The 12,225-nt window shown below is 39.6% G+C and overlaps 1 protein-coding gene across 2 annotated transcripts in view; it reads left to right on the forward strand.

Annotated features, from left to right (window-relative positions):
- ddx18 (DEAD (Asp-Glu-Ala-Asp) box polypeptide 18) overlaps positions 1-12,057 on the forward strand; it is a 45,219-nt gene extending 33,162 nt beyond the window's left edge. Inside the window, exons 1-14 of one of the 2 annotated variants that reach the window (XM_084724518.1) lie at positions 2,642-2,799; positions 3,911-4,102; positions 4,197-4,439; positions 5,612-5,747; positions 5,930-6,030; positions 7,237-7,436; positions 7,542-7,656; positions 8,376-8,515; positions 9,494-9,655; positions 9,770-9,922; positions 10,099-10,212; positions 10,393-10,449; positions 10,559-10,736; positions 11,742-12,057. In XM_084724518.1, the coding sequence (XP_084580644.1) occupies positions 2,694-2,799; positions 3,911-4,102; positions 4,197-4,439; positions 5,612-5,747; positions 5,930-6,030; positions 7,237-7,436; positions 7,542-7,656; positions 8,376-8,515; positions 9,494-9,655; positions 9,770-9,922; positions 10,099-10,212; positions 10,393-10,449; positions 10,559-10,736; positions 11,742-11,887 (2,043 nt within the window). In that variant the 5' untranslated portion in view covers positions 2,642-2,693 and the 3' untranslated portion in view covers positions 11,888-12,057. Of the gene's footprint in view, positions 1-2,641; positions 2,800-3,910; positions 4,103-4,196; positions 4,440-5,611; positions 5,748-5,929; positions 6,031-7,236; positions 7,437-7,541; positions 7,657-8,375; positions 8,516-9,493; positions 9,656-9,769; positions 9,923-10,098; positions 10,213-10,392; positions 10,450-10,558; positions 10,737-11,741 lie in introns of those variants that run through there. The other variant, XM_084724520.1, reaches the window with a different exon arrangement.
- The last annotated feature ends 168 nt before the right edge of the window (positions 12,058-12,225 follow it).

The following is a 12,225-nucleotide window of genomic DNA, read 5'->3' on the forward strand; positions in this document are numbered from 1 at the left end:
ATGCTGGTGAGCTAATAGTAGAGGGGAGTGCCATACCACCCAGACACTTAGGTTTTTGCAAAATCTCTTGGCTTCTTCTTATCCGAGATGAACTGAGACATGCTGCTGTCTAGTTTCCAAAAAAAATATTAGGCATAAAAATAGGGACGGATTGAAAAAGGTAAAGAAATCTGGGGAGAAGGTTCACCTTGATGCAATTTATATGACCAGCCAATGAGAGAGGAAGGAGGGCCCAGTGTTGGAAATCTCGATTCATTCTGCTAAGCAAGGGAGGAAAATTGTTCTTAGATTACTTTTTCTGTCACATAAACACCCAGATTAGTAAATCTGTTCTGTGCAAACTTAAAGGGTACCTGCTCTAGGGGGAAGTTCTTAGTTGAGGTGTTGACTGGCATGAGTTCACTTTTGTTAAGGTTTTGCCTGTAGTCCAGCCTTATCTGGATCTGATATATAAAGTAAACTTTTGTTCAACGCCTCCCCTCATGATGCCTGCTACTTCCTTATTTGACCTTAGTGCAATGGCAAAAGGTTCAATGGCAGCTGTAAATAGCAGTGGACAGAGAGACAGGACATCCCTGCTTCGTCCCTCTACTGAGTGGAAAATAATCGGAGTAGTTATTGTTGGTTCTTACAGATGTCACAGGAGCTGCATACAATATCTTAATCCTACTTACTTACTGTACTTACTTTGTGTCTGAGGGTCCAGGTTCATTACTGAAGTTTAGAGAAAAATGTTTGGACCGGTCACTCTTCAGAGACAGACAGCTGGACTCTGGAGACTCTGTTCTGTCCTCCTCTTCCTCCACGTGAACACTCATTTTCTGATCTGAATTCAGTTCTGAGAGGAGAAACGGGAACACTAACTGAAGGAACAGGAAAAATAAGTTTGTTCAAGAGTCACACACACACACGTACATACAATGTACAGTATAATAAAACAGTTCAGTTTTCTTTAAATCTGTGTTTGTTACAGCAGGTTTAATGTGAATTTTTTGAACTGTTGACTTCATTCTAACATTTCTTTCCTCTACAGTCCACAGGAAGAAAACTGACTCACACACTTTAACAATAAAATCATTAAAATGTTGTATTAACACTCACCCTGCCTTCAGTTCTCCTCCTCCTGCTCTGATCTATCCACACAAAATGGAGGCTGAACATTCTGACTGAACACTTTCACTTTCAGGTTCCCTCCCTGTTCTCAGGCAGACTACCTGAATCACCTGGTTAGTGTTGCTCCTCCCCTCCTGTGTGTGTGTGTGTCTGTGTGTGATATCAAGGTTACAAGGTTCTCAGACTACAGACTACAGACAGACTAAATGCAGACATTACTGCCATGTCACCAGCTACAGTTTGAAGTGTTCACACGGAGGAAAGTAGAAAAAAAAACTCCATGTAGATCATCGACCCTTGAAAGCAACACCACTCATTAAAATGAGTAACCTTAAAGTGCTTTTTATCCAAACAAGCTGAAGCAGTCAGTGGGGTGTCTATGTGTGTATGACTTTGGAGAAATACTTCCTTACTAATCAATATTGTCTCTTTTTCAACCTACATCTGAACAAATAGTTCAGTGAACAAATTTGTTCAGATGTAGGCTGATGTTGTAACAGCATTTTATCAGGTTAAAATGACTTTTTTTTTATCTCATAATTTCGACTTTTTTTTATCTCATTATTATGACTTTTTATCTCATTATTTCGACTTTTTATCTCATAATTTTGACTTTTTAATCTCAGAATTATGACTCTTTATCTCATTATTAAGACTTTATATCTCATAATTTCAACTTTTTTATCTCATAATTATGACTTACCTTGGGGATATTTTTTTATTTCAGTGGCAGAAATAAGATGATGAATGATTTATGAAATATGAAAAAAAGATCCAAAATGACACTAAGATCTTTCTGTGCAAAGAGTCACTCTACTCAACTGCTCAGATTATGAAAAAATAATTAATAATTAGGGATAAATACAATTAATATCTTTTTTTTTAAGCTAGAAATATCTGGTGGACCAAATCATACATCATGGTGGGCCAGTTTTGGTCCAAGTGCTCCACTTTGGGCAGCCCTGATCTAAATAAAGACCAACAGTCAGTACAGAGGCCAGATGAGTCTGTTTTTTATTTTTTCTACTTTCAATAAATTAATGGTTTGACACAATTTGTTTAGATCCATTTTTCATTCTCACTTGTTTTTGGAACAAATTCTTTCTGCCTCTGTTGTTGTTTTAAAGATTCACTCCAGTCCTGGTGTTTTCTAATCCAGTCTTTGTTTTTGTGAGCACCATACTGACCTGACTCCCACGCCAGTGTTGCCATGTATCACCACCTTTGCCTGTAGCTGTTACTTTGTTGACCACAACTTTGTTGTGTTAGGTGACAGAAATACTCATCTGGCGTACACCCTCACTACCCAGAGGTGGAGACTAGAAATCCAGGCTGAAATAGCCTGTGGTTCTTCATTAACACCAACTACATCACTGTAACAACACTGGATGCAAGAATAACAACATATTTTATTTCTGTTATCTATTATTTATCTCTATTTCCCCATGAACTTTGTATGCCTGTGTATAACTTGTGCAGAGCTGCGAGGTCCTTAGCATTTTCACTCAGGCAGCGCAGACTGATACCCCGAAGGGTCTTGAACACGACTCACATACACACGTGTGCTGTACACTGTTACCATGGCGGACCTACAGATGAAGCTTCTCCGGAAGAAAATTCAGAAAAGAAGTGAAAAGAATAAAGAGCGAAAACTCCTTCAGAAACGGACGGAGGACGAGGAGACCGGTATGTGCTTAAACAACGAAGTATCTGCTCGTTGTTGTTCGTTTTCCGTGTTTGTGAAGCGGTGACAAACTTCACTTGCTAACGAAGCTAGCTGCGTTAGCTCCTCACGGCATGATTTCTAATCGAGAGGTATAAAATGTTAAATGTGTGATTTCACTGACAGACATAACGCTGTATGTTTAACCTCCATGTCTATAATCAGGCAAGTTTTTTTTGTATGTCACCGCAATGTGTCACAGATTACTGTAATTTTCAAGCCTCTTGCTAACATTTAGCTAGCTACAGCTATAACTTTCAGATGTCCACAGTTCTTTTTCAAGACAGGTAGGTCGGTAAACAATGAATAGTTACCCAATACAATGAAAAAAAATCTAAGAAATGTACTAACACTTTGTGAGAACTGGTGCATGGATCTAAAATAAAATATGAAATGTGTAGTGTGTAAAATGTAAGCAGTGTCCACATACCACAAGTATAATGTGTGTGTAGGATGTATAAAACAATGCATAAAAAGTGTCGAGGTAGTTTAAAGGCATTCAATGTGAAATGTATGAAACATAAAACATCTGCGTGATGTTTTTTAATACTGTAAAACACAAAGGTATCAACGTTATATTGACTCTCATAAATATGAACATTTCAAAATTCCTTGTGGAGCTGCTGTGGTTAATCGAAAAATCGATAAGTGATCAAGAGAATTTTATTTTCCAGCTATTTTGATCATTGATTGGTCATTTGTCATTTTTTAAATTTAAATGTCAACCTTTGCTGGTTCCAGCTTCTTAAATGTGATCATTTGCAGCTTTCTTGTGTTATATATTACAGTAAATGAAGAGTGTTTGAGATTTGGATTGTTGGTTGGACAATTTGAAGACGTCACTTTGGGCTCTGGGATATTGTGATTAGCATTTTTCACAGTTTTTTTTTTGCCTTTTTATAGACTAAAAAATTAATTGTGAAAATAATTGGGAGATTAGTCGATAAATGAAAATAAAAGGTGGTTGCAGTCCAAACTTTCTTGATGGATAATCATGAAGAACATAATGATGTACAGTTTTACTCACATTTTCTGGCTGATGAGTTAAATGTCTTCTTTTGCTGTGTTTGACAGTAAACTCAAATGGACTGGAAGAGGAGTGTTCTGAGGAGCCAGCAGCAGCTTGTAAGACAGATGGCAAGCTCAAGAAAAAACAGAACAAGCAGACCACGGTACCAATGGAGGAGACCACAGTAGAGGAAACTCCTCCTGTGAAGAAGAAGACAAAGAAGAAAAGGAAACTTGCCGATGCTGCTGAATCACCAGGTACAGTGACAGATTGAGGAGTTCCCCAAACTGAAATTGACACATTACAGTTTTTTGGTGTAAGCTAACTAACATGGTAAAATGTTCATTCCAGCTGAGAAGAAGACCAAATCAGTGGAAGAAGAAGAGGAGGAAGAAGAGGAGGAAAAGGTAGCAGCAGATAAAGATGGAGAACAGGCTACTGACAAACCAGAGGAGGAGTCAGGTGAAGAAGAAGAGGAGGGAGATGAAGATGATGAGGAGGAGGAGGACGAGGAGGGAGATGAAGAGGACAAAACCAAGGTGGGAGATGATGATGAAGAAGAAGACCAACCTGAATTACCTTCTGGATTAACAGGTATGGGGACAAGTGTGAACCTGGTGGGATCTTGAGCAGTGATGACTAACATTTTCTCAACCACAGTATTTCTGTATTACTACGCTTAAGAGCTTCTGCTTCTGCTGTGCACTGTATCATGCTGCAGATCAGCTGTTTGGGCCAGAAACTTGTGAGATCAGGTTGAAATCAAACTGAGCTTTATTCAGTATTTCATCATATAAAGTAGACACAATCTATGAAACTATCCTTATCTAATCATTATCAATAAAATGAAGTGAGACCCAAAAACTTACTTTGAAGAAAAATCGTCATCAGGCCCCATTTGGGACAGTTTTTTTTTTTCAAATTTATCTTTGAAAATTGAAGACTGCGCAGGATATCATCATTCATTGTGACAGGGAGTTTTAGGTGGTTGGAGCTGCAGACTGTATGTGAGGCGCTGTCTGTGGGCAGGAGCTGACAGTTGTGCACCAGGAGGTAGTTTGTGCTCTTTATTGTCCCCCAGGTTGGCCTCTAGTTTCCACAGAAGTTTCCCTTCTCTGTCTGTTGGCCTCAGCAAATGTCACGTCATCGTGATATCTTTTCAGTAAAAATGAAATTGCAATGTAAAAATGATCATTTCCACTAAGCGTATCGCAATTTCAGTCAAAATAATTGCAGTATGACCTTGTTTACCACATCACACAGCCCTACTCTGGTTCATAAAGGTTTCCCTCTTGTCTCTACAGTGGACAGCTGTTGCTGTTAAAGTCACTTGTCTTATTTTCTTGTATTTGGTGTCTCTTGAATACACCACTTTAACAGCTGATACAGTGCAGCACCAGCAGACTATACATAGGAATATGGAAGTACTACGGTGGAGAAACATTTGTGCCAAAAAAAAAAGGGCTGCTGGTCTCACTGGACAAAATTTTAGCTATGTTGCCTTTATGTGTTGCCCGTTCAGTGTTTCCATCATGCAACGGGTGTCGAATGAGGCATACATAAATTCTTGCGGTTGTCTTTGGGAGGAGCCTCCAGTGCTTCTTCTGACAAGTGTAACTGCAGGGACAATGCTGCTGTAGTACTAGAAAAATAAGCTTTTTTGTCCTTGCATTCTGTTTCTCATGCTTCATCTTAGCCTTTCCTTAAATGGAATCTGCTTATGCGAAAGTCTGGCACTAATCATTACCTGTTACCTGATGTTTCAGGAGCATTTGAGGACACATCGTTTGCTTCCCTCGCTGGGCTTGTGAGTGAGAATACGCTGAAAGGAGTGAAGGAAATGGGCTTTGAACACATGACTGAGATCCAGCACAAAAGCATTCGCCCCCTGCTGGAGGGGAGGTAAGTCTCACACCCTACTGGGTTGGTTGTAACTGTGAAACTGATGAACCATCATGTCCAACTGGGTTTCAAGTCTTTTTGTGACCCTTCAAGCTACTCAGTAATGTTGTTAAAACTTCAGAGTAGAATCATGTAGTTTATAGATAGTTAAGCCTCTTTCTGCTTGCTGTGTTTCTCTGCAGGGATGTTCTGGCTGCTGCTAAGACAGGCAGTGGTAAAACTCTGGCCTTCCTCATCCCATCTATAGAACTCATCTACAAACTCAGGTTCATGCCCAGGAACGGTAATGCTCCTCTTCATGTCTCCTTTCTCCTCCACCTCCTGGTTTCAGCCCTGCTGAGGCACAGGGCAACTTATAGCTTTAACCTAATGCATCAAACTGCACTCTTAAAAATGTAGTGGAAAAATGTTCAATAAGGAATCCCGGGGTTCTGTCCCCTGAATCAAAAAACATTTTACCACAAAAAGGCTTCTCTTATTTAGACAGGTCTCTTGCACTTTTAATGAGCTCTGTTTCATCAGCTTCAGCGTTTTTACATATGATACAAGCATGAATCAAATTCTGTAACATGTCAGACATCAGTTAAATGTCAGTTAGGCTACCAGTTAGCTTGAAAAGTAGTTAAACTTACTAGCATCAACCTTGAACTTAAATGAATGAGGCTGGTCACCAAACATTAGTTGGTAATTTTGGAAATGAAAAAATGGCTCCAAGTGTATGATTTTTTACAGTTTAGAAAAAAATTTATATATTTAAATTAAAAAGTAGGGTAGCTTGGGAAACGTTAATGTTAGCTAATACATCTCTTAACTAGTGAAGATGGATGCCATGTGGGTTGTCCCCTGATAGCTAATATTAGCCTTACTGGTGAGCGGCTGTGGCTCAGTGCCCTAACTGGAAGATCACAGGTTGGATTCACTGATTCTGCACATCAAAGTATCCTTGGGCAGGATAGAGAGCCTCAGATTTCCCCAGACAGCATAACAATCACTCACATGTGTGAGTGCATGTTAATGTTTTGTAGCAGAGGCATCTTACAGCATGAATATGTGAGAAAGGGTGATGTGAAGTGGTTTGAGTGGTCGTAGGACTAGAAGAGCACCATATAAATACAGTCCATTTACCATTTAAGTTAGCAAAGCCGATGCTCTTGGGCTTTTTGCTCAGGTTACCAACTTTTTTCCCCCAACGTTAGCTGGATGTGTAATGTTACTCAAAGTTATCATGCTAACACTGTTTAAACATACAAAATGCAACTTAATATAGGTCTAGCATATTGGTTATAGCAAATGTTGTGTAGAAAAGGATCTAGCTATTAGAGACTGAGAAACATTGGAGAAGCTGGAAAAATTATTTGCAACCATCAATCAATTACCAAAATAGTTTTGTGTGTGTACCAAAAGGTTCTATATAGCACCATTTATTTAAGAGTGTGTGTGATATAAGTAGAGTTAAAGTTCTTAGCTAAGTTCCTCCACCTCTTCCCAGGCACCGGTGTAGTGATTCTTTCCCCCACACGTGAGTTGGCGATGCAGACCTACGGTGTGCTGAAGGAGCTGATGACGCACCATGTGCACACATATGGTCTGATCATGGGGGGCAGCAACCGCTCAGCCGAGGCCCAAAAACTGGCCAACGGCGTCAACATCCTGGTGGCCACACCCGGCCGTCTGCTGGACCACCTCCAGGTGAGCAGTGATCTGTTTGCGCTATAAACACTTGGTGTTTTTTTCCAGCTCCTGCTTGTTTTTAATTCTTGAATAAGAGTATTAAAAATACTTGTGTGTCTTCAGAATACCCCTGGATTCATGTTCAAGAACCTGCAGTGTCTGATTATTGATGAGGCCGACCGTATCTTAGAAGTGGGCTTCGAGGAGGAGCTGAAGCAGATCATTAAACTGCTGCCAAGTACGTATCTGCTGACACTGAACTCTCCTGCCCTGTGGCTAGATTGTTTTTGTGTAGTTTTGTTTAAGGAGTTTAGTTTTGTACTTTCATATAGATAGGGGATTTGTAAGAGAGACTTCCTTTTTACATGATGTTCAGATTGATGCTGCTGGTCCTTGTAATACCCCACTAACACGAGATCTTTCCCATAATGCAACTTTGTTTACATCTTTTATTAGAACTCAGACTTTCTGTTCCAAACGTCCCCAAACCCAAGTTGGTACACTATGAACAAAATCAAATATCAGAATATTTTTTATCAAAAATCTTTAGCAATATTGTGATAGTATTTTAGGGCTGGCTTTTGGTACTTAAACAGAATATTAAGAGTTTTGATAAATAATCATCAGTAATGTGGATATAATGCATAAGTGGGTAAAGGCAAATGATACAACAGCTGGAACAGCTGTCATTTCACTGTAATGCAGCCTTTAAAACCAGGAAAAGACAACACTTATGCCATATTACTATATAATGATATCCACAATCTAAGATGTTTAGTCATATGATGATATCCATATATTGCCCAGCTCCACTAAAACCAAGAAAATATAGGTTATGTCTCATACCTGACCTACAAAAAACACAATCCAGCTGGACAAGCTCTCAAGCCTCCTGACCCATCCTATTTTCTGACTCTGCGTCACTGTTGAATGTGTGTGTGCCTGTGTTTTCTCCAGAGAAGAGACAGACTATGCTGTTCTCGGCCACTCAGACCCGTAAGGTGGAGGACTTGGCTCGTATCTCCCTGAAGAAAGAGCCCCTGTATGTCGGCGTTGATGACAACAAGGACACCGCCACCGTTGACGGCTTGGAGCAGGTACTGTCCACCGCATTTCTGTTGAATCTGTTGTCATCTGTTCTTTTTTCATATGTGAATTACCACCACCTCAGTCAGGATTTTTTTTCTCATTCCTCTTTAGACATGGAAAAAAAAATGAAGTTTGTGTTTTTTTGAAAATGCATTTTTCAAGGACATTTTTTTAACACATCGACTCGAGTGGACAACGTGCATCTTATTTGTACAAAATATTGTCTTTGTTACAAAAACTGCAAACTAATTTAGTGCAGAGAATGAACTGAGCAGTCTCTCATGCTGCGGGATGAAGCTGCTCTTCAGTCTGGTGGTACAGCAGCACTTACTTGACTCGCCTGATGGCAGCTGGGTGAACAGGTTGTGGTTGGGATGGGTGTTGCCTGTATACCGTAGAATGATTGCTAAGATATTCTTGAGCTGCTCTCAGTTTCTTACCTTCAGTCAGGCATCTTAGTTTTGAGAAATTTGTGTTGCACTTACAACAGTTGGCCAGTAGGTGTCAGTATGTGGGAAGATGCACTTGTGTCCACTGTGGTGGCTCATAAACTGTTCATCAAAACAAGGGCTGCATGATTTTGGAAAACAAAAAACATACTGCAATTAATTTGACTGAAATTGCTATATGAGATATGATAACTGGGAATGATCATTTTTGGATTATTATTTTCATTTTTTCTGATTAAAAAATCTAAATATAATTGTGTTGACATTTGTTGAGGTCTGTACCAAACAAACTTACTTTCATGTGGAGAACAAGATTTTTGTTTTGTCATACGCTTTTCCTTTTGTAAAAAACTGTGATTTGGTTCTGTAATTTGGATTTTGCACTTGGCCATATTGCCATTTAGATTATATTGCAATTAATTGTGCAGCCCTAATCCAGACGCATGCATATAGAAGAAAACAGCTGTCCACTGTAATGACCACTACACATGAAAGGGATTCATTCATCGCTGTAATGTGATGTGTGTTGTGTTTCAGGGTTATGTGGTGTGCCCATCAGAGAAGCGCTTCCTGTTGCTCTTCACCTTCCTGAAGAAGAACCGCAAGAAGAAGCTCATGGTCTTCTTTTCCTCCTGTATGTCTGTCAAATTCCACTATGAGCTGCTCAACTACATCGACCTGCCTGTCATGGCCATCCATGTAAGACACCGTGTCACTTAACCTCCCAGCATCATCAAGTCATACGTGGCATTCAGAGGTCTCTTCAACAAAGCCAGCTGTCGGGGTAAAAAAGTTTCTTCTTCTGTTTCTCAGGGCAAGCAGAAGCAGACCAAACGTACCACCACCTTCTTCCAGTTCTGCAACGCAGACTCAGGCATCCTGCTGTGTACAGATGTGGCAGCTCGAGGACTGGACATCCCTGAGGTGGACTGGATAGTTCAGTACGACCCCCCAGATGATCCCAAGGTATCAAAACAACTACAACATTGATTTAAAAAAAGAAAGAAAGAAAGAAAGATCAGTCATTGACTCAACTCATGGGGACTTGAGTATCGGTGTCACTTGATACCACATGAAGGTCACATGTTGGGTTGAGGTCCAGTCACAGATTTCAAACATTAATCTTTCCTCTCTGTCTACAGGAGTACATCCACAGGGTGGGCAGGACAGCCAGAGGCATCAACGGGAGAGGCCACGCGCTCCTCATCCTCCGACCAGAGGAGCTTGGCTTCCTCCGCTTCCTGAAACAGGCTAAGGTAACCATCTCAGACTCTGTTTTTAATTTTCTTCCATAGTTTGTTACAGATTTCCTTCTGTTTCACATCATCACAAAATTACATAATTCCACAATTTTACAGTTAATTTAGATACATTTTTGTTTCTGCTAATATCTTCAAATTGGATTTGCCTCTGTTTACATGGTTTCTGTTGTCCAGGTCCCATTGAGCGAGTTTGATTTTTCTTGGAGTAAAATCTCTGACATCCAGTCCCAGGTAAGAACTCTTCAGCTTCAACATACAGAATTAAGTTGTTAATTATCTGTGGTTGTGTAAATGCAACTGATCACTCGAGCCTCATTTCTCATGGCCTCTGGTTGTTTAGCTGGAGAAGCTGATTGAGAAGAACTACTATCTCCACAAGTCAGCCCAGGAGGCCTACAAGTCCTACGTGAGGGCTTACGACTCCCACTCGCTCAAACAGATCTACAGCGTCAACACCCTGAACCTCCCCATGGTGGCGCTGTCTTTTGGCTTCAAAGTGCCTCCATATGTTGATCTGAGTATCCTTTGCTGTGATTCTTACTCACTGTTGTATTTCAAACTGAAAATTGTGTTTATGGTGTTTAAGACTGTCTTCTGTTACATAAAATATTATTTGTATTCCTCATTATGGCAGCATATTAGGGTCACTTTAAAGGTGCAATATGCACTTGGAAAAATGATTCCTGCAGTCCAGAAAGCCAGTTAGAGCTGTAGATGTGATATTAAATATGTTGAAACTCTATTTAATATAAAGTCTATAAAGTCCACTCCTCCCCAGACTCGGGGAAGCTCAGGCAGGCTGCAGGAGCACAAGACAAGCACAGCATTGTAATTTGACAATAACAAGCAAGGATGAGTCGTATACAGCAAGTTAATCAAGGGTTTATAACTGTCAGTTGTCTGTCAATGTTAAGTTAAGCTTGTTATCCTGAAAACAAAAAGCCACTGACTGCCTTCCAGACTCCATGAACATATTGCTCAATTTAATAATTATAAACATCTACTTCTTAAACAGACACTCATTCAGTGGACATTATGACATCAACTTGAACTCTGATTAATGTGAAACAGGCAATTTAAAATGGTCATTCCGGCTCAGAATAGAAAGGACACTGGCTGTAGTGTTGTCAGAGAAACCAGTATTTCAACAAACATGTTTCCTTAATCTCTGACACTTTGTATGTCTTGTTTTATGAATTACAGTAAATATATAAGATATTTCTTTCAAAGGAATAAAAGAGAGGGAAATTTTTTTTTTTAAAATTGCATGTCAGTAATAAAATTTAATGATTAAATATAGTACTACTAAGTATTGTTGCCAGGCAAGAAAAATAATTAAGAGGAAGTTTGTTTTTGTTTTGTTGCATTTAGAAAAAAGAGTCTAAATAGTATTTCAAATTTATTCTCAATAGTTTTACTTCTCAATCCCTCTCATTTTTCCTCTTGTGTCTGACACGAATACTCTTCCACACAGTGAATAGAAGTGCAAAAAAAATGTTTTCTTTAACTCAGCTTCTCTTCAGACGTCAACAGCAGTAAAGGTGTAAAGCTGCAGAAGCGAGGTGGTGGAGGCGGCTTTGGATACCAGAAGTCCAACAAAGTGCAAAAATCCAAATTCTTTAAGCACGTCAACAAAGGAAAAGGGGACAGGAGGCAGTTCTCCCGCTGAACCCTTCAAGCCAATGAAATCCTGGACTGATTCTTCTTCTTCTGTGTATTTTGAAGAACTGCTCATTTTTATGACATGAACTTCCTGCTTTGAACCGGATGCCATGTAGTGGGCACACATCAGACATTATGTGGGCCAGTTTCCCTCCTGTGAGCTGTGTAAAAGTATTTTGTATATGTAAACAAACATTGTGGATGTCCTGTTCAACAGAAATGCTCACTTTTCTAACCTTCATTTCACCTGATTGGATTATTAAATCTCTATTGACTTAGATGTTTGCTTCATTCCTATTATGTAGACTTTTCTAATTATAATGAAGACACCTGATATAAACCATG

This window comes from Lutjanus erythropterus, chromosome 8, assembly GCF_056507025.1.
Source record: "Lutjanus erythropterus isolate fLutEry1 chromosome 8, fLutEry1.hap2, whole genome shotgun sequence".
NCBI classification, from domain to species: Eukaryota; Metazoa; Chordata; class Actinopteri; order Lutjaniformes; family Lutjanidae; genus Lutjanus; species Lutjanus erythropterus.